The sequence below is a fragment of the Oncorhynchus masou genome, chromosome 1 (genome assembly GCF_036934945.1).
Source record: "Oncorhynchus masou masou isolate Uvic2021 chromosome 1, UVic_Omas_1.1, whole genome shotgun sequence".
Taxonomy (NCBI): Eukaryota; Metazoa; Chordata; class Actinopteri; order Salmoniformes; family Salmonidae; genus Oncorhynchus; species Oncorhynchus masou.
In genome coordinates this window covers 79,448,639-79,470,744 of record NC_088212.1, presented here as the reverse complement: position 1 = coordinate 79,470,744, position 22,106 = coordinate 79,448,639, and the positions used below count along the sequence as shown (strand labels likewise).

The window sequence follows — 22,106 nt, the reverse complement described above, 5'->3', positions numbered from 1 at the left end:
CTGAAACATGTCCGTTTTAATAATAAACAAGCATTTCTGAAAGCTACTTGTCCTGTTGTTCTTGCTACATATTCTCCTGTTTACGTGATATGTTCTGAAACGTCAATGGGACATGCAGTGATTCAGCTAGGTCTATTATGGACTTACAGGGTAGTTTGCAGGGTGGAGGGGACAGGCCGCTGCGGTTCAGGGTTCCTCCCATCAGGACGAAGCTCATCTCCTCAGTAGAACACTGGAACACCTCCACATAGCGGTCCTTCATCATCTTCTTGTGGCACTTCTGGGCCACCATGAAGGCCCTGTCAGCTGACCTCATCTGAATGAAGGCGTCACCTGAGGGACGACCCTGGAGAGGAGAGGGAGGTTAGAGATGAGTGATGCTCTGATGGAAGGGTTAGGGTTAAGTCTTTACTCGCTGTGGTTCACCATGCATTAACACTGTTCAGGGAACAGGGTCAAACATCATGCTGAAGGCTGTTCTGTGGACTATTGGTCGCATCTCAATAGTGTAGAGCTGCTTCTGAATCCTCGGCTTGTACCCATCACTTCATCTACACTAAGTATTTAATATAAGACGGGGGAAAGTACCATGGCGTGTGTGTGTGTACCAACCAGTACCTGTTGGTTGAGCACCATATGAACTCCATGTGGTTTAATATCAATAGTGTGTTCTCCCATGAACTCCAGTATATCCTCTATAGCAGCGGTGTAGGGTAGACCTCGCAAACGGACACAGTCCCGCGTGCTGCCAGTCGCCAGGTAGGGGGGAGTGGCCAAGACCGGCATGGGGACCATGGAAGAGGAGGGCAGTGTGGAGATCAGAGGGGTGGACATGTAACGGTTCAGGACCTAACAGAGGGCAGAGGTCAAAAGGTCAGACGACAAAGTTGGCACCGACTTCATTATATTGCTGTGTTTCTGTGGTGTTGAGTCATGTTGACATTCATTTACAAGAGGCTTTGATATAATAGTCAAACAAACAACTCCTGTGTCACGACACGAGTACCATCCTCCAGCAAACTGACTCATGGGGACCACATTCTATGCTGTGTCACATATAGTCCTTCAACTTTAGTCATGTCTTACACTGTAAACACAATAGTCATTTCACAACTAATTATAGAACTGGTTAAATATGGAGAAAGAGGTTCATCGCCAGTAGTCCTCCTTTCTAAAGAAAGAATCTCAAGTGACAGGCAGTGCCTAGAACACTGTACCTGTTGGACCTCAACTGTCTTTAAAACGCTCTATGCATCTCTATCTCACAGTGACTGTCTACTATAATGTAACTGTTGCACCTTGGCTGCAGTACAAGGGTGCAACAGGTATGGCATTACTGCATCTTTGATAGTAGGTTAAGTAGTAAAGAAACCCCATTGAGTCCCTAGATGCCATACCTGTTGTACCTCACCTGCAGTGCTTCTGAACAGCTCTACTACACTGAACCTGTGTGAACAACTCTACCTCATAGTGACTGTCTACTACACCTATAAACAGTGACTGATGTGTTTTACCTGTTGGTACTTCTGAACAGCTCTACATTCTACTACACTGAACCTGTGTGAACAACTCTACCTCATAGTGACTGTCTACTACACCTATAAACAGTGACTGTGATGTGTTTTACCTGTTGGTACTTCTGAACAGCTCTACTACACTGAACCTGTGTGAACAACTCTACCTCATAGTGACTGTCTACTACACCTATAAACAGTGACTGATGTGTTTTACCTGTTGGTACTTGTGAACCTGTTGAACAACTCTACATAGTGACTGTCTACTACACCTATAAACAGTGACTGATGTGTTTTACCTGTTGGGCCTCTGCTGCAGAGCGTACTCTTCACAGGAGAACAGGACGAAGGCATCGCCTGTGGGCCGCCCGTCAGGGTACTTTACGAAGAGTAGGCCGTCGCTGGCGTCCGTCACGGGGCTGTCGGCCCCCAGGAAGGTCAACACGTCCTGGGGAGAGGCGGTGAAGGGAAGACCCCTCATCCTGATGATCACCTGGTTCTCCTTGGACAGGAACTGGGCCACCTCGTTGGATGTGCCTACAGTCACAGAGGGAGAGGAAACAGAGTTAGCTATAAGTGAGAAGTAAGACCTTTAGCTAATTACTTGGTCCCTTTAACATGCAAATTATTGTTGCTTATTGCCACTAATAAATAATAAAATGCATTACATCACTTTAAAATACAAGAGTAGATGTTAAAACAAGAGCAGTGAGTCAGAGTCCAGGGCAAACAGTATCTGCTGAAAGTCCCATGTCTTGACAGATATTATAGATCTCCAGTCGACTGGCAAGAGTCCACAGACAGACACTAGTCTCTCCCCTGCTCTCTCTCCTGTATCAGCTCTGCTCTTTGTCTATTCACGCCCCCTTTGTATGGCCCTGAGCTGGGCCTTTCACTGGCCCGCCGGGAGGATGAGGTGAGACACTGTCGGCCAGGGGTAAAGTTACCTTCCTCCAACTAGCCTCTGAGGGGTGAGGGTGAGGCCCACAAAGCACCTTTCATTCCCCCAGGATAAGCCAGGCAACTGGAGTGGTACAGGGCGGAGGATCAGGGAGAGTCCCTCAAGTCAAGGGAAGGGGGAAAAAAAAGTGTGAAATCTGACCTCCAGCAATCTTGAGGAATTCCTCTCCTGTGGCTTTGTATACCTGTGAGGATGAGAGGAGACTTTTAGCAACTCCAAATGGCCTTTCATCTGACCAATGCAACATGCATTGTGCTACAGTTAGAAAGCATGATACTTTTTTCCTCTGTAACAGTATTGGTCCATTAGTGAAGCAACAGCATTAGTATGGCTGTGTTAGATGTAGGGGCTGCTGAGTTATACAGATGCTGACCTCAATGTATCTGCTGCCCATGTGGTGTTTGTGTCTCTCCAGGGCCAGGTCTCTGTGCTCCTGGTTGATGAACCGAACCAGGGCTTCACCATTCCTCCTGCCCTGGGCGTTCAGACAGAGGGCCACACCACCCCTGAAATACACAGGCAGAGGTTGGAGGAAAGGTCAGAACAATTTGACCCTCTATGGAGACGAAGCTGCATGTACAACATCCTGTGGGTATTAGTCACCATTCTCAGTGGAACCGTGGCTTAATCACGACACAGTCATGTTTTGGTAACATACTTGGCGATGTTGAGGCCCTTGAAGAAGCGGGCGATGTCCTGGTCAGAGGATTGCCATGGCAACCCCCTGGCTCTGATCACTGTCTCACTGTCCACTGGCTCGGTCTTACTGCTGCAGGGGACAAACCAGGGGGCGCAGTCAACATGGGGAACGGTGTTTAACAGTTACACACTAAACTCAATGCTGCATGAGACAGAGAAAGTAATGTTCAGAAACTCTTGAAGACAATGTAAATGGACTTGAATAGTACTTCTATATTGTTAAAAACCAAAGTGTTTCAGTAAGTTGTCTTCGTCAGAGAGAGACATGGTAAAAATTGGGACTTATGCAGTTTAACAGTCTACTTCACACTACTCTAGCACGGCAACACACATGCCGGGGTTGTCAGGGCAATGGGTATTGGACACCGTAGTGGGATTTGTGTGGTGCTATTGGATAGCCAGTTAAATACTTAATGGCAAAGTTGGAGTGGTTTAATGACACGCTTGTGGTTTCCCTTCTTGCTGTAATCAATGCTACGAGCCTGGCTCTGAACATGGGAGGGACGGTTGGTTCGGCTTCAACTACAGTAAACAGGTTTAGTATAGACGTGGCCACACAACCTGGATGAGTGAGGTTACATTAAGTCGATGCACTGAGAATATACATACCATGCTCCTGATTCAAGCTTATATTTCACAGCTTCAAAGCATGAGAATTTGTGGTCTGCAAGAGATTAAAACACTAATTTACAACATGGATCAAACTTCTATCCACATTTACAATCAAAAGGACCATACTGATAAAAAAATAACTTCACATTAGGCTTGACATTGGATCCGCCAACAGAAGCCAATCGACTTCACATATATTCAGACTGAACAATACAACAAATGTTGTTTGTAAGTGTTGCTCCATGATGCCAGGTTGTTTCATGCTCAACAGGTCTGGCCTGCCAGCCTGCAACTTCAGCAGCATTCCTGTTAGCCACCTAACGTAGAGATTGACAGGGCTGTGGGGCGGCCAGGTGGGACTGGCACAGACAGAGAGCGGGGGAAAATGCGATAGCAAAAGAGGAGAGAGATGTATAGACTTACTGTATGGCTCAGCCAGGATGTGCAGGGAGAGCTGGACCATACACCTCACCTCCTTCAGCCCCATTACCTGCTCTGACAGGGGAAGTTCTGGGATGCACACATCTACACACATGTAAGGATGTTTTAGCAGTCGTTTATAGAAGTACTAGGAACAAATGACATTACATTTCATCTGACTCCGACTTACATTCTAGGATAGAGTGCAGTGTTAGGTCCTGGACCTGTCCAGCATTGGGACAACATTTGTGAAACTCTTTCCTCACATCCACAAAGGAGTAGAAACACTCCGGAAGGACCAGGTTCTGAAACAGACACAACAGGTAGGTCAGTCATTAGTCCATTCAACATTCACTGAATAGTAGTGTACTCTGTAGACAGACCTCATGAAAAGTAGGGATAATAGGAGTGATGCAATGAATAAGGGAGCCAGGAATAGGTGGCATAAAGACATGAGATAAAGCAGGGGAAAAAGATGACATGAAGCCATCTACGGATGATTGTGTGGATAGCTAGCATTCCTGTGCAGAATATGATGTTACTGCTCAACACAAGCACAGGAGAAATACTGCTAACTGTGACCCAAGAATTACAACTTACACACGTGGCTAAAAGGTTTGTATGTTCTTTACATTTGACAAATACCAGACTCATTATCTGAACTATAGCATTGTGCCTACTTCACCTGAACAAAGTCCAAGAGACTGATTAACATAATTCCTTTTCCATACATACATACATATACACATACATATACATATACACACACACACACACATGTTTACAAGTTTGGGGTCACTTAGAAATGTCAGTGTTTTTTAAAGCACATTTTTTTGTCCATTAAAATAACAAATTGATCAGAAATACAGTGTAGACATTGTTAACGTCGGAAATGACTATTGTAGCTGGAAATGTCTGTTTCTAAAACTAGACACTAATGCACTTGTCCTCTTGCTCCGTTGTGCACCGGGGCCTCCCACTTTTTCTATTCTGGTTAGAGCCAGTTTGTGCTATTCTGTCAAGGGAGTAGTACACAGCCTTGTACGAGATCTTCAGTATATTCTTTTTCTGAGAAAGGAAGGCTATTCCATGTGAGAAATTGCCAAGAAACTGATGAGTTTCAGAAGAAAGTTTTGTTTCTGGCCATTTGAGCACGTCATCGAACCCACAAATGCTGATGCTCCAGATACTCATCTAGTCTAAAGAAGGCCAATTTTATTGCTTCTTTAAATCAGAACAGTTTAACATAATTGAAAAATGGTTTTCTAATAATCAAATTAGCCTTTTAAAAAAAAAACTTGGATTAGCTAATTCAACGTGCCATTGGAACACAGGAGTGATGGTTGCTGATAATGGGCCTTTGTACGCCTAAGAAGATATTCCTTTTTTCCCAGCCATAGTCATTTACAACATTAAAAATGTCTACACTGCATTTCTGATCAATTTAATTTTATTAGACAAAATTAGACAAAAAAAATGGCGCTTTTCTTTAAAAAAAACAAGGAAATTTAAGTGCCCCCAAACGTTTGAACAGTACTGTGTGTGTATGCATGTATGTATGAAACAGTTGAAGTCAGAAGTTTACATACACCTTAGCCAAATACATTTAAAGTCAGTTTCACAACTCCTGACATTTAATCCTGGTAAAAAATGTGCTATTTTAAGTCAGTTTGGATCACGACTTTATTTTAAGAATGTGAAATGTCAGAATAATTGTAGAGAGAATAATTTATTTCAGCTTTTATTTCTTTCATCACATTCCCAGTGGGTTTGAAGTTTACATACACTCAATTAGTATTTGGTAGCATTGCCTTTAAACTGTTTAACTTGGGTCAAACGTTTTGAGTAGCCTTCCACAAGCTTCCCACAATAAGTTGTGAATTTTGGCCCATTCCTGCTGACAGAGCTGGTGTAATGGAGTCAGGTTTGTAGGCCTCCTTGCTCGAACACGCTTTTTCAGTTCTGCGCACAAATGTTCTATAGGATTGCAGTCAGGGCTTTGTGATGGCCACACCAATACCTTGACTTTGTTGTCGTTAAGCCATTTTGCCACATCTTTGGAAGTATGCTTGGGGTCATTGTCCATTTGGAAGACCCATTTGCGACCAAGCTTGAACTTCCTGACTTATGTCTTGAGATGTTGCTTCAATATATCCACCCAATTTTCCCCCCTCATGATGCCATCTATTTTGTGAAGTGCACCAGTCCCTCCTGCAGCAAAGCACCCCCACGTTTCACGGTTGGGATGGTGTTCTTTGGCTTGCAAGCTTCCCCTTTTTCCTCCAAACATAAATGGTTATTATGGCCAAACAGTTCCATTTTTGTTTCATCAGACCAGAGGACATTTCTCAGAAAAGAATGATCTTTGTCCCCATGTGCAGTTGCAAACTGTAGTCTGATGTTTTTTACGTTGGTTTTGGACCAGTGGCTTCTTCCTTGCTGAGCAGCCTCGTTTAACTATGATATAGATACTTTTGTACCCGTTTCCTCCAGCATCTTCATAAGGTCATTTGCTCTTGTTCTAGGATTGATTTGCACTTTTCGCACCAAAGTACATTCATATCTAGGAGACAAAACGCATCTCCTTCCTGAGCGGTTTGACGGCTGCGTTGTCCCATGGTGTTTATACTTGCGTACTATTGTTTGTACAAATGAATGTGGTATCTTCAGGCGTTTGGAAATTGCTCCCAAGGATGAACCAGACTTGTGAAGGTCTACAATTTATTTTTCTGACGTCTTGGCTGATTTCTTTTGATTTTCCCATGATGTCAAGCAAAGAGGCACTGAGTTGGAAGGTAGGCCTTGAAATACATCCACAGGTACACCTCCAATTGACTCAAATTATGTCAATTAGCCTATCACAAGCTCTTAAGCCATGACATAAGTTGTTTGAAGTCACAGTCAACTTAGTACATGTAAACTTCAGACCCACTGGAATTGTGATAGTGAATTACAAGTAAAATTATTTGTCTGTAAACAATTGTAAAAATTACTTGCGTCATGCACAAAGTAGATGCCTTGACTGACTTGCCAAAACTATAGTTGTGGAGTGGTTGAAAAACGAGTTTTAATGACTTCAACCTTAGTGTATGTAAACTTCCGACTTCACCTCTATATGTGGTGGAAATTTCCCTAACTTGGTCAGTAAATAAGGGCAATTATATTTTCTATCAAAATTGCTACATTTTCCCTAAATGGTAGGTTAGAAAATCAAGGGCCACTCAATACCTTCCTGGAGGCCTCAGGGTGAAGGGCCTGTCGTATGATGAGGGGCCCGTCGACACACAGTGTGTAGGAGCTTCTGCCCAGAGCCTTCAACTCCGCTGAGACGGACTGCTGGAACTGTAGGGAGAGAATGAAGAAAGAATGAAGAAAGATACAAGATGAGAGTTATTGTGAGAACATACAATGAGTCACACACACAACAAAACTAAAGTAAACCAACAAAGTAAATGCAATCAGCCAAGTAGCTCCCTATGGTCTTTTCGAGATCCAGTGTAAACCACTTGTGCCCAGCAGACAAACATGGGAGTGCCAATGTCACCTCTGAGCAACCACCGAGTAAAACAGTACTGATTAATTATGCTCTGCTGCAGCAAACTGCTAACTAAAGGTTTTTATGCTTGGTTTGTTTTAGAATAATAGTGCTCAGAGTTCTCTCCCATAAGACTTAGCAGTGTTTCTAACTGTTAACACTTTAAATAGGCCAAGTCTTTAAAATAAGCCTACTGGTACGAACAAGTAGGTTTGTGTTTTCTGGGGGAAGAACAGGTAGGGAGGCGTCCTGAGATTGACCAATGTGAATAGTTTTTTTCCAGGTGTTTTCATAGCAAGGAAGAGGGATTGTGGTGCTAATCAGCACCTGGAACAGGGAGGATTTCACTTAGCAGTTAGACCAACAGTCACAACCAGACAGGAAAGGGGAAAACAACCAACCCCAGCCAGAGAAACCAGCCGCTGCTTCACTTCCTATCAAACAATGTTTGCCAATCACTAGGCTCTATAAAACACTTACCATGCCCCACAGCAGGGACTCCGAAATAGGTCTGTATTCAGTAATAATCATTGCATTTAATGTGGCCCATTACTAGTGTAGTGTAAACATTACTGGTGTCTTTTAACAATCAGACATAACACCTCACCATCACCTCAACTAACAAACTGACCTCACCAATTTGCCAGTTAGTGCTGCCAATTGTATTTCTATCTAGGCTGGCTTCCTTCTTTGAGGATATAGTTTTGGTATCCTGTCTATTGGGGGAGAGTGGGGTAAGTTGAGCCACCCTTGTTTCTAGGAAACCACACATAAAATGTATTATCTGATCAAATATTGAGGAAGAGGTTGTCATTTTATTGAGTCTGTGAAAGAAGAAACCACATGGAAAAAGTGGTAAGCAAGTTAGGTCCAAAAGATATATTTTCACCAAGTCAAATTAATGTATTGTGTTAAGAGGTTTCATTATGCTTGTGTCTAAACCACAGTAGGTAATTTTAAGATTGTTCTATACATAAGTTGGGGTCTCTAAGTTTCAATATGAGGTCCTAAACCCAGCACAGAAGCCTCTATAACAAATGTGGTAGAGTGGTGTACCGCAAGGCAGCTGGCTTAGGCCATTATTGTTTTCACTAATGATATTCCAGTGACCTTTAATAAAGCATGTGTGTCTATGTACACTGACGAAGCAACAGTATATACGTCGGCTGCAACAGTAAAATAAATAACTGACACCCTTAAGAGAGCTCCAGTCTATGGGCTCAAGTGTTAGGTGTTAAGCTCGTGTTAAGACAAAAAAAGCTATTTTGATTGTGTTGAATTGTGTTTTGGAAATAAAGATGGGCATGGTTTTGAAAAAGGTAGTGGTAATACTTCATTTAGTACAAAAAAAGTGTAGGTGGCTCAATTTAAGTTGTGCCAAGAAACCACTTTTTGGACAAGTTGTGTTCTCAGAACGGTTTTTATGAATTCTGATACACAACACATCCTGAAATATATATATAGATACCTTTGTTAGAAAACTAGATTTCCCTTGACGGACTGATACTGAAAGTAAAAAATGGCTCAATTTAGCCAACATCAAAATAGGCAACCCTTCTCAAATACTCTTTCCATTTCTAATAAACTGTTCACCAATTTGTGGTTTGTTTAGCTACTACTTATCACGTTATCTGTCCAGAAGATCTAAGGGTCGTTAGTGACTAATTGTGAGTTAGTGAGGCTAATTTCTAGGCAAGTCAGTTAAAAGAACAAATTATTTTTTTACAATGGCGGCCTACTGCGGCCAAACCCGGACAACGCTGGGTCAATTATGCGCCGCCCTATGGGACTGCCAATCATGGCTGAATGTGATACAGCCTGGATTCGAACCAGGGACTGTAGTGACGAGAGATCGACCGATTAATCTGAATTTTCATAACAGTCGGTAATCTGTATTTTTGGGCGCCGATTTTTCCAATTTTTTTATACCTTTATTTAACTAGGCAAGTCAGTTAAGAACACCTTATTTTCAATGACGGCCTAGGAACGGTGGGTTAACTGCCTTGTTCAGGGGCAGAAAGACAGATTTTCACCTTGTCAGCTCGGGGGATCCGATCTTGCAAACTAACAGTTAACTAGTCCAACGCTCTAACCACCTGCCACTCATTGCACTCCACGAGGAGCCTGCCTGTTACGCAAATGCAGTAGAAGCCAAGGTAAGTTGCTAGCTAGCATTAAACTTAGATTATGAATGATTGTTTTTTATAAGATAAGTTATAACATTACTCGTTTATCTAGCATGTCCTGCGTTGCATATAATCGATGCAACGCTGGGGGATGATTTAACAAAAGCGCATTTGCGAAAAAAGCACAATCGTTGGACGACTGTACCTAACCATAAACACCAATGCCTTTTTTTAAATCAATACACAGAAGTATATATTTTTAAACCTGCATATTTAGCTAAAAGAAATCCAGGTTAGCAGGCAATATTAACCAGGTGAAATTGTGTAATTTCTCTTGCGTTCATTGCACGCAGAGTCAGGGTATATGCAACAGCTTGGGCAGCCTGGTTTATTGCGAACTAATTTGCCAGAATCTTACGTAATTATGACATAACATTAAAGGTTGTGCAAACAAGAATATTTAGACTTATTTATTTTACCTTTATTTAACTAGGCAAGTCAGTTAAGAACAAATTCTTATTTTCAATGACCGCCTAGGAACAGTGGGTTAAATGCCTGTTCAGGGGCAGAATGACAGGTTTGTACCTTTTCACTCTGGGATTTGAACTTGCAACCTTCCGGTTACTAGTCCAACGCTCAAGCCACTATGCTACCCTGCCGCCCCACTTAGGGATGCCACCCGTTAGATAAAATACAAAACAGTTCCGTATTTCACAGATTTTTATTGATGTAATATATTAAGTTAAAATAAGTGTTCATTCAGTATTGTTGTAATTGTCATTATTACAAATAAATAAAATCGGTATCGGCATTAAAATCATATTCGGGCGACCTCTAGTAGTGACACCTCTTGCACTGAGATGCAGTGCCTTAGACTGCTGCGCCACCTGGGAGTTCAACTTGAGGGAAATAATTATGTTAATGAGGGGCTCTTATTTCAACTCACTTGCCTTTCCCACAAACACCATCACACTGGACAAAACAACACTAGGCCCCCTATACCATCATATGCATTGTATTGAGACTACAAAAAAAGAGTTTTGTTGAACCCTTCATTGCATCTATTGCCTACAGCTATCCTGAACCTATCACACCCTAAAAGAGATGAGATGTTTGAGTCCTTGTGGTGACCGGGACCAGGATGCTGCGCTGTTGGACAGGTCTGTCTTGCATCGTTGAGCTGTGGGATCCCATGCCACTTCAGGGCCTGGTATGCTACATTTCACCATAGTGTGATAACATCTGGGTTAGGGAAGCACTGATACACACAGGAAGCTCATTAGCTAAGGTGGGCCGGTCAGATAGGGGCCTAAGACAACTGACTGGCTTTCTCTGAAAAGACTGGCTGCCAAGGATCCAGAGGTCAATGACTCAACATCTGGGAGCCATGACAGATGACACACACTGTATGTCATAGAGGTATCAACAGATACTGTAATGTATCTGGTAACATCTATGGTATAGAACCCAGTCATTTAAGTAGTCCCATAGATAATAGGACAAATATTAGTCAAGGAAAGTCTCGACTGACACAGTTGAGTATGTGACAAAGAGAGGAACAAAACAGCACAAACAGGTTGAGGCGCTGTGGAATTCAAAATGATTCCTCTGTTTCGGGGGGTAGAGCATCATTCTCAGAAGCCATCGGATATTAAACATTCTTCTGTCACCTCAGACACTGACATGCAAATATCTATCACATTTGTTTAGTTACCAAGAACCCTCTCCACACACACGTACAAGCAGGAACAGACCAGGATGTGAAGGTAGTTGTGTTCAACCTAATGTATGGTGGGTGAGGTGTGGTGTTTGTTAGCTCATGGCTGTTTTCACATCTATGCAGCCTCACCTTGCACAACCAGCAGCAGGATTAGGAATAGAAACAAATGGTTTCAAGGAACTAAGCGACACACCCTTTACTCTATCCTCTCTGCCAAACCAGCATACTATTAGAGTAAACGTCCAACAGGACAGGCCTAACAAAGGAAACAGGTATTGATAAATGTGCCAACACTAGCAGCAAGGCTGTCAGAATAGGAAATGTCAACATGCAACCAATGAGAACGTGCATAGACGGTCACTGTAATATACCTGACCTGGCCAGCCAACCATTCATTGATTACCATTGGTTTCATTTTCCCCCAATGGGAGGTTCTCTGTTGCACTGTGCCATGGGTGAGTATGGGGTAGGAGTTTACCCTTGAACCTGGCCCCGTCGGTGTTTGCTCTGTAGTATAAGCTATAGCTGGTGTGTTTGCATGGTGTTGAGGCTGGACCCATGGAGAGGAGTAGAGCAGGGGAGGTGATGAGGCTCACGATAAGGGAGTAGAGAGTACCAGGCAGTACTCATGGCTAGGCCTGTTACAGTCACACCACTGTCCCAAACATTAGTCATTTTATGACTGGACTGTGGAGATTAGATGTTTACAATGCTGGCTCTGTATAGGATCCTCTGGCTTGTTCTCTACAAGGTACAATGCTGTTGGAGAGCAGGAAGGGAGAAGACCAAGGGAGTGTTTTATTGCTGCTGGCACCATCTTTCATTATCTGCTTCTGCTGTGCACCTGCCCCAGTGCCTTCACAACCTGGAACAGGGTGACGCTGCCCCACCTATGAGAGAGACTTGCAGCACAGAGAGCTGAACACGCTTTGCTCCAGGGTCCCTGGAACACAGCATGTCAGAGCCTGTGTATGTGTATCACTGCACTGATATGAGGCTCTTCACACTCAATACTAGCCCTAATAAGTGAGGGCCTAAGACTGACTGGGGTTCAATAAGTCCAAACCCCAAATGTCTTCCAGACAAACCCATTGATCTGAGAACAGTTAGAGAAACAACAGGATTCTGACTTTTTATTTTTATAAACTCAATCTTAGGGAGAGAAACTTGTTGATATGCTAAATCGAAGGCAGGCTACAAGCCCACAAGGAACAGTAGTTATTTAAAGTCCGTGCCCCCCCCCAATGGAAAGGGTGCAGCCCAGCTCTAATCTCTATCGACATTTTTCTCAGACTGAATAAATCTTTCACCAAAGAAAACAAATCTGCATCCTTGGCTTGGCTACTCTGGCCTTATGACATTGACAGGTCCACTAAGATATAGTCTCTGCTAGGTTAGTTAGCTATTCCTACCTACATCCCCAAAGGCAGTCTCTCGTATGACTCACATTAGCTGAATGTCTCCATTCCTCCACTGACTGCCTGACTTAAATCAATAGAGACAAATAAATAAACTAAACCTGACCAATGGCAAGAGAAAGTGACCTAGCAGACAGAGGTAAGCCAGTAAAAATTGATTTTTCTGGTTAATCTTTAAAGTGTCCACAGACCCACAAAACAAATGAATTGGGACGGCTTGCAGGTATAGAAACTCAAACTAGAGATTACTTCAGCAATCAGCAGTGAGAGCATCTTGCGGTACAGATCTACTCTAAATCTATAGTGTGTCAACAGCAAGAGCACTGTCAAACTCAGGGGCTATATTGCAAAATGTTGTTGAGGAAGGACTGGTCACTTCAACAAACCTGCTTGTTGCATGGGAGAGGACCACAGCATTGAGTCAGACAGCGTCTCTAATCGTAACCCTAAATCACAAGGAGAGTCTGGTAATATGGGGTTTTCAATTATTGAAATACTGCTGGGGGCAGGGATGGGATTCTGTGTAACTACCTACCTACAGAGCGCATACAAATACTCTCAACACTGCAGGCAGACAGACAGACAGAGCGGTTGAGAAACACGTTTGGCAACATAAGCCCTTTTGTCAAAACATACCAGGGGAGGTGGAACCTGAAAACACTTTTACATCCTGGTCATCATAAACAGGAACAGACTGCCTTATCGCACAACTACCTGGCCTGAGAAAACAGGTGCTGGGCTATGGCAAGGGGTCTCTGTCACTCCCACACTTTCTCTCTCTCCGTCCTCTACCCAGCAGGGGTATTTCTTTGCATTCCCAGGTAAACATTCAGTCTTCCAGATGTCAGCAGCTCGCATCAGTCTGGGACAAGACTAGACCTGCTTGCCTCACCGTCCCTACCGCAACCCCACGGCAGTCACTGCTTAGCCAAGCAAGCCTACTCAAACCAGCAACTACACTGAGCCGGTCCCAAATGGCACCCTATTCTCATAGGGCTCTGGTCAAAAGTAATGCACTATAGGGAATAGGATACCATTTTGGATTGAACTACTCACAGCCTGTCAGAGTTTAGTAGGCCAAACAGCAGCCAAACCAAGTGGAATAATTTGTAAAGGTCAGATACCTTTCAGGGGTTTCCATTTGTTGAGAAAAATCGACACACCTTGACATTTACCTAAAGCTTCATCATCAAGCTTCATCCTGTTATCTCCCTCCAGGTGGTTGGTGACACAGACCATTTGAATGCTGTCATTCTTATCATGCATGGTTGTTTTTGCCAGTTAAAGTTCAAACATTATCATATTAGCGATTAAATGCTTTGTTCAGCATCTTAAGCTTTTCTTTGGAGTCAGGTTTAAAATATTTAAGTCTGAGAATGCAGGAAAGCAAAGAACAAGACTCCAGATTTGAGTCCTAAAATGTTTTAGGGCCTGAACAGGAATCTTCACCAGTAGCCTATTCAGTCTCACCTGTTGCAGAACTTTGTCCAGAGGTTCAGCCTTGTAGAGTTCCTCCACAGACAGCCCCGTCTCCTCTTTACTCTGGTCTGTCAACTCCAAAGAGTCAGGCTTCACAAGACGTCTCTGAAGTTTCCCAACCTGCGAACGGAATCGTTGTTTCACCATGGCATGTGCCACCCATTTTAGTTATAAAACTACAGAGTACAGTTTGGTGAAAACGCAACTAATTTCCCAAGTCAGCACTAAACATGGCAGGCCAATTTTATGAACTCAGACCATCAAACAAAGCAGTTAATTGTCAACGCACAGTTGCCAATGTCAAGGCGTTGACATATAACCAAAGAGGTATGCTTTCTTTCAAAAATTTTTAAAGCATTTCACTGAAGTTAAATCTGACAGGTGTAGGCTACACACCCATGAGCCTATCGGTTGGATTAGTTGAGGCCCATGCACACTTAAAACCGTGACCCACAAATAATTACAGAACGCGTACCTTTGTTGATTAATATGTCAGCTGTCGAGTTAACACATGAATCCACTACTTAGGACACAAAAACACTAAAAAGTCAAGAAGAAACCTTTACAACGGGTGAGAAAGTCCGTACCTTTTTCTCAAGTAGATCCACAATTTGCCACACCAAGAGAATTATTTCCCTCTCATCCGAACCCAGTTTACCCCCATTTGCACCAGCTGTTGCCCCAAAGAACACCACCAGAGTATCACTGTGCGAAGCCATCAGGGACCACAAGGGTAAAACTACAATTAAAAGCAAAGATGAAATAAAAATAACACCAGGGTCCACCTTTTTCCAGTGATAAGAGAAGCAAACAAAAGGTCTGGAAATTCAATTGAAGTCAAGTAAACGAATAGAGGGAAAGAAAGATTATTTTCAAGAGGACAAGAAAGAGATTTCGACCAAAGACTCTACCTGATCAAGTAGTTGAGCGTGTTCTATCCAGAGATACTGGTTTAACTGGTAAAGAAAATTGGAAAAAAAATCCCTGTTTTCTTTCAAGCGAACTCCATGACAAGCCCAGAATTGTTTTTCCCCTCGCTATTTTTCTGAGCTACCTGTGTATGATTCAGCCGCTTTACTTTCAGTCAAGCTCCCAGGGGAGTTGGCCTATTGGCCGCATGGCAAAGGTGAGGGCGGGACATAGTGCCCCAAAATCTATGTAAACTAACCTGATTGGTTTAGCATGTTTGGCGGAAGTAGTAGCAAATAAGAATCCGGCTGTTCACACACCTTTGAAGTAGTACAGCACCTAACGCCTCTATCACACCGACAGTGTTCTTGCGATTTGGCACACCAGAAGTAAGGCGACATTCAAAAAACAAAATCAAACGTTATTTGTCACGTGCTTGGCAAACAACAGCTGTAGACTAACAGTGAAATGCATACTTACGCCCCTTCCCAACAATGTAGAGAAAAACAGAAAAATAATAACGAGGAATAACAATGAGTAATGATAACTTGTGGGGTACCAGTTCCGAGTCGATGTGCAGGGGCACGAGGTAATTGAGATAGATATGTGCTTATAGGTAGGGATAAAGTGACTTGAAAATATAATAAACAATAGCAGCAGCATATGTGATGAGTCAAATGCAGTCTCTCAAAGGGGGTCAATGCAGATAGTCTGGGTAGTTATTTGGTTAACTATTTAGCAGTCTTATGGTATTGGGGTAGAAGCTGTTCAGGGTCCTGTTGGTTCCAGACTCGGTGCATCAGTACTTTGCCTTGCAGCATTGCTTTGCACAGGCAGTTGCAATGCATTCTATGTTCTGTGTGGTGCATAGGTTGGATATATCCAAGGTGTGCATCACATTGTATGTGTAGACTTAACAGAAATAGTTGCAAAATGACAATGTTTAACTTTTGTTGAACGCATATCCAGTAAAAATGTTGGATTACATAATGAACAAGTTTGACTGCAGAATTTATTACCCAGCATTGATGCAATGATGGTATCGGTCCATGTTTTTAAAATAATATAGGAATTTTAGCTTTTCTTGTGCCAAGTTTGAAAGTGAAACTCCACCACCTAATAGAGAAAATACATGTATGTCCCTGGCTGGTAATGACTAACCATCACCAGGTTTGTCAAGCTCCTATTTATTTGCTACATAATCAAATAACATTGTATTTGTCACATGCGCCGAATAGAACCGGTGTAGACTTTACTGTGAAATCCTTACGAGCCCTTTCCCAACAATGCACACTTAAAAAGTAAGACAAATTCACCATTTTTAAGGAAATAGTAACAAGATAAAATAGCAATAATGAGACTGAATACAAGGAGTACCGGTACCGAGTCAATGTGCAGGGGTACGAGGTAGTATGTACAGTTGAAGTCGGAAGTTTACATACACTTTCGCCAAATGCATTTAAACTCCGTTTTTCACAATTCCTGACATTTAATCCTAGTAACAATTCCCTGTCTTAGGTCAGTTAGGATCACCACTTTATTTTAAGAATGTGAAATGTCAGAATAATGGTAGAAAGAATTATTTATTTCAGATTTTATTTCAATTCAATTCAAGAGCTTTATTGGCATGGGAAACGTGTTAATATTGCCAAAGCAAGTGAGGTAGATAATATATAAAGTGAATATATAAAGTGAAATAAACAATAAAAATGAACAGTAAACATTACACATACAGAAGTTTCAAAACAATAAAGACATTACAAATGTTATATTATATATATATAAAAATATACATACAGTGTTTTAACAATGTACAATTTCTTTCATCACATTCCCAGTGGGTCAGACGTTTACATACACTCAATTAGTATTTGGTAGCATTGCCTTTAAATTGTTTAACTTGGGTCAAACATTTTGGGTAGCCTTCCACAATAAGTTGGGTGAATTGTGGCCCATTCCTCCTGACAGAGCTGGTGAAACTGCGTCACGTTTGTATGCGTCCTTGCTCACACACGCTTTTCAGTTCTGCCCACAAATTTTCTATGGGATTGAGGTCAGGGCTTTGTGATGGCCACTCCAATACCTTGACTTTGTTGTCCTTAAGCCATTTTCGCCACAACTTTGGAAGTATGCTTGGGGTCATTGTCCATTTGGAAGACCCATTTGCGACCAAGCTTTAACTTCCTGACTGATGTCTTGAGATGTTGCTTCAATATATCCACCTAATTTTCCTTCCACATGATGCCATGTATTTTGTGAAGTGTACCAGTCCCTTCTGCAGCAAAGCACCCCCACAACATGATGCTGCCATCCCCGTGCTTCACGGTTGGGATGGTGTTCTTCAGCTTGCAAGTCTCACCCTTTTTCCTCCAAACATAACGATGGTCATTATGACCAAACAGTTCTATTTTTGTTTCATCAGACCAGAGGACATTTCTCCAAAAGTACAATCTTTGTCCCCATGTGCAGTTGCAAACCGTAGTCTGGCATTTTTATGGCAGTTTTGGAGCAGTGGCTTCTTCCTTGCTGAGCGGCCTTTCAGGTTATGTCGATATAGGACTCATTTTACTGTGGATATATATTACTTTTGTACCCATTTCCTCCAGCATCTTCACAAGGTCCTTTGCTGTTGTTCTGGAATTGATTTGCACTTTTCGCACCAAAGTACGTTCATCTCTAGGAGACAGAACGTATCTCCTTCCTGAGCGGTTTGACGGCTGCGTGGTCCCATGGTATTTATACTTGCATACTATTGTTTGTACAGATGAATGTGGTACCTTCAGGCATTTGGAAATTGTTCCCAAGGATGACCCAGATTTGTGAAGGTCTACAATTTAATTTTCTGAGGTCTTGGCTGATTTCTTTTGATTTTCCCATGATGTCAAGCAAAGAGGTACTGAGTTTGAAAGTAGTCCTTGAAATACATCCACAGGTACACCTCCAATTGACTCAAATGAAGCTTCTAAAGCCATGGCATAGTTTTCTGGAATTTTCCAATCTGTTTAAAGCACAGTCAACCTAGTGCATGTAAACTTCTGACCCACTGGAATTGAGATACAGTGAATTCTGAGTTAAATAATCTGTCTGTAAACAACTGTTGGAAAAATTACTTGTGTCATACACAAAGTAGATGTCCTAACCGTCTTGCCAAAACTATAGTTTGTTAACAAGACATTTGTAGAGTGGTTGAAAAACAAGTTTTAATGACTCCAACCTAAGTGTATGTAAACTTCCGACTTCAACTGTACATGTAGTTAGGGGTAGAGGTGACTAGGCAATCAGGATAAATAATAAACAGAGTAACAGCAGCGTGTGTGAAAGTGTGTCTATGTGTGTGTGGCGTCAATATGCATGTGTGTGTGTGTGTGTGTGTGTGTGTGTGTGTGTGTGTGTGTGTGTGTGTGTGTGTGTGTGTGTGTGTGTGTGTGTGTGTGTGTGTGTGTGTGTGTGTGTGAGTGCATGTCGTCGTATGTAGTCTATGTGTGTTGGTGTGTCAGTGTAGTATATGTAAGCGTGTGGGTAGAGTCCAGTGAGTGTGCACAGAGCCAGTGCAACAGAGTCAATGCAAATAAAAAGGGTGTCAATGCAAATAGTCAGGGTAGCCATTTGATTAACTGTTCAACAGTCTTATGGCTTGGTGGTCGGATCTGTTCAGAGAAACTGGTTGTGTGAGTGACAGCACACCTGTGTGGAAGGACATAAAATAACTCAACGGTAAGTCTTGGGAAAATGTCTCATAAAATGCATTATATTTTCTCAGGTCTATACATACAACATACCAGTGGTGGAAAAAGTACCCAATTGTCATACTTTAGTGAAAGTAAACATACCTTAATAGAAAATTACTCAAGTAAAAGAGAAGGTGACCCAGTAAAATTCTACTTGAGTAAAAGTATTTGGGTTTGAATATACTTAAGTATCAAAAGTAAATGTAATTGCTAAAATATACTTAAGTATTGAAAGTAAAAGTTGAGGTATAAATAATTTAACATTTCTTATATTAAGCAAACCAGATGGCACAATTTTCTTGTTTTTTTTTATTGACGGATAGCCAGGGCCACACTCCAACACTCAGATATCATTTACAAACAAAGCATTTGTGTTTAGTAAGTCCGCCAGATCAAAGGCAATAGGGATAACCGTGGATGTTCTCTTGATGAGTGCATGAATTTGACAATTTTCCCGTCCTGCGAAGCATTCAAAATGTAATGAGTACTTTTGGGTTTCATAGAAAATGTATGGAGTTAAAATAACATTATTTTCTTTAGGAATGTAGTGAAGTAAAATGAAAGGCCTATACATACCTCATAGCTAGGCTACAAGAAAAAAAACTCCTGTACATTCCTACAGGTACTTGTCCAGGCACATGGCACACGTCTGCTGCCTCTTGGGAGCCCTGTGAATTGTTCATCCATGATGGTGTGTTTTGTTGCTCTCTAGGCCTATTCCTTCTGTACTTTAGGTAACTATGGGCTGTACACAATACAAAGGAAATGACTTTTGCCTCATCACCTCTTTTCACCCTATTGTTTCCCCAAGCCTCAGGAGTGGTGGATCCCTTCACATTGAAATTCTTCTGGTGAAGGTCTCTCTCTCTCTCTCTCTCTCTCTCTCTCTCTCTCTCTCTCTCTCTCTCTCTCTCTCTCTCTGCCTCCCTCCCATTGAGTGTATGAAACTCAGATGAAAGCTTTTGGGCCCTGCTGTGTCAGAGAAAGTGTGTTTAAGACATTATATGGTTGGTGGTTTCCTATATTACAGGGACTGTGATGTATGATGGGACTGTCATGTATAATGGGACTGTGATGTATAATGGGACTGTGATGTATGATGGGACTGTCATGTATAATGGGACTGTCATGTATAATGGGACTGTCATGTATAATGGGACTGTCATGTATAATGGGACTGTGATGTATGATGGGACTGTCATGTATGATGGGACTGTCATGTATAATGGGACTGTGATGTATGATGGGACTGTCATGTATAATGGGACTGTGATGTATGATGGGACTGTGATGTATGATTTGACTGTCATGTATAATGGGACTGTGATGTATGATGGGACTGTCATGTATGATGGGACTGTCATGTATAATGGGACTGTGATGTATGATGGGACCGTCATGTATAATGGGACTGTGATGTATAATGGGACTGTGATGTATGATGGGACTGTGATGTATGATGGGACTGTCATGTATAATGGGACTGTGATGTATGATGGGATTGTCATGTATAATGGGACTGTGATGTATGATGGGACTGTCATGTATAATAGGACTGTGATGTATGATGGGACTGTGATGTATGATGGGACTGTCATGTATAATGGGACTGTGATGTATGATGGGACTGTGATGTATGATGGGACTGTCATGTATAATGGGACTGTGATGTATGATGGGACTGTCATGTATGATGGGACTGTCATGTATAATGGGACTGTGATGTATGATGGGACTGTCTGTGATGTATAATGGGACTGTGATGTATGATGGGACTGTGATGTATGATGGGACTGTCATGTATAATGGGACTGTGATGTATGATGGGATTGTCATGTATAATGGGACTGTGATGTATGATGGGACTGTGATGTATGATGGGACTGTCATGTATAATGGGACTGTCATGTAATAATGGGACTGTCATGTATAATGGGACTGTGATGTATAATGGGACTGTGATGTATGATGGGACTGTGATGTATGATGGGACTGTCATGTATAATGGGACTGTGATGTATAATGGGACTGTGATGTATAATGGGACTGTGATGTATGATGGGACTGTCATGTATAATGGGACTGTCATGTAATAATGGGACTGTGATGTATGATGGGACTGTCATGTATGAGATGAGAGAGGCCTGTAATTTTCATCATGGATACACTTAAACTATGACAAACAAAATGAAGAAAAAAAATCCTGAAAATAACATTGTAGGATTTTTTAAATGAATTTATTTGCAAAATATGGTGGAAAATAAGTATTTGGTCACCTACAAACAAGCAAGATTTCTGGCTCTCACAGACCTGTAACTTCTTCTTTAAGAGGCTGCTCTGTCCTCCACTCGTTACCTGTATTAATGGCACCTGTTTGAACTTGTTATCAGTATTAAAGACACCTGTCCACAACCTCAAACAGTCACACTCCAAACTCCACTATGGCAAGACTAAAGAGCTGTCAAAGGACACCAGAAACAAAATTGTAGACCTGCACCAGGCTGGGAAGACTGAATCTGCAATAGGTAAGCAGTTTGGTTTGAAGAAATCAACTGTGGGAGCAATTATTAGGAAATGGAAGACATACAAGACCACTGATAATCTCCCTCGATCTGGGGCTCCACGCAAGATCTCACCCCGCGGGGTCAAAATGATCACAAGAACAGTAAGCAAAAATCCCAGAACCACACAGGGGGACCTAGTGAATGACCTGCAGAGAGCTGGGACCAAAGTAACAAAGCCTACCATCAGTAACACACTACGCCGCCAGGGACTAAAATCCTGCAGTGCCAGACGTGTCCCCCTGCTTAAGCCAGTACATGTCCAGGCCCGTCTGAAGTTTGCTAGAGAGCATTTGGATGATCCAGAAGAAGATTGGGAGAATGTCATATGGTCAGATGAAACCAAAATATACGTTTTTGGTAAAAACTCAACTCGTCGTGTTTGGAGGACAAACAATGCTGAGTTGCATCCAAAGAACACCAT

At 42.2% G+C, this 22,106-nt stretch overlaps 1 protein-coding gene across 1 annotated transcript in view; it reads right to left on the bottom strand.

The window, feature by feature from the left end:
- Nucleotides 1-15,566, bottom strand: part of esrp2 (epithelial splicing regulatory protein 2) — a 23,632-nt gene extending 8,066 nt beyond the window's left edge. The window contains 14 exon segments of the mRNA XM_064982576.1: nt 148-346; nt 619-849; nt 1,398-1,435; nt 1,782-2,051; nt 2,617-2,659; nt 2,849-2,981; nt 3,134-3,244; nt 3,784-3,838; nt 4,210-4,311; nt 4,397-4,511; nt 7,435-7,548; nt 14,476-14,604; nt 15,072-15,223; nt 15,396-15,566. Coding sequence (XP_064838648.1) covers nt 148-346; nt 619-849; nt 1,398-1,435; nt 1,782-2,051; nt 2,617-2,659; nt 2,849-2,981; nt 3,134-3,244; nt 3,784-3,838; nt 4,210-4,311; nt 4,397-4,511; nt 7,435-7,548; nt 14,476-14,604; nt 15,072-15,203 — 1,672 coding nt within the window. The 5' untranslated portion in view covers nt 15,204-15,223; nt 15,396-15,566.
- Nucleotides 15,567-22,106: the final 6,540 nt, after the last annotated feature.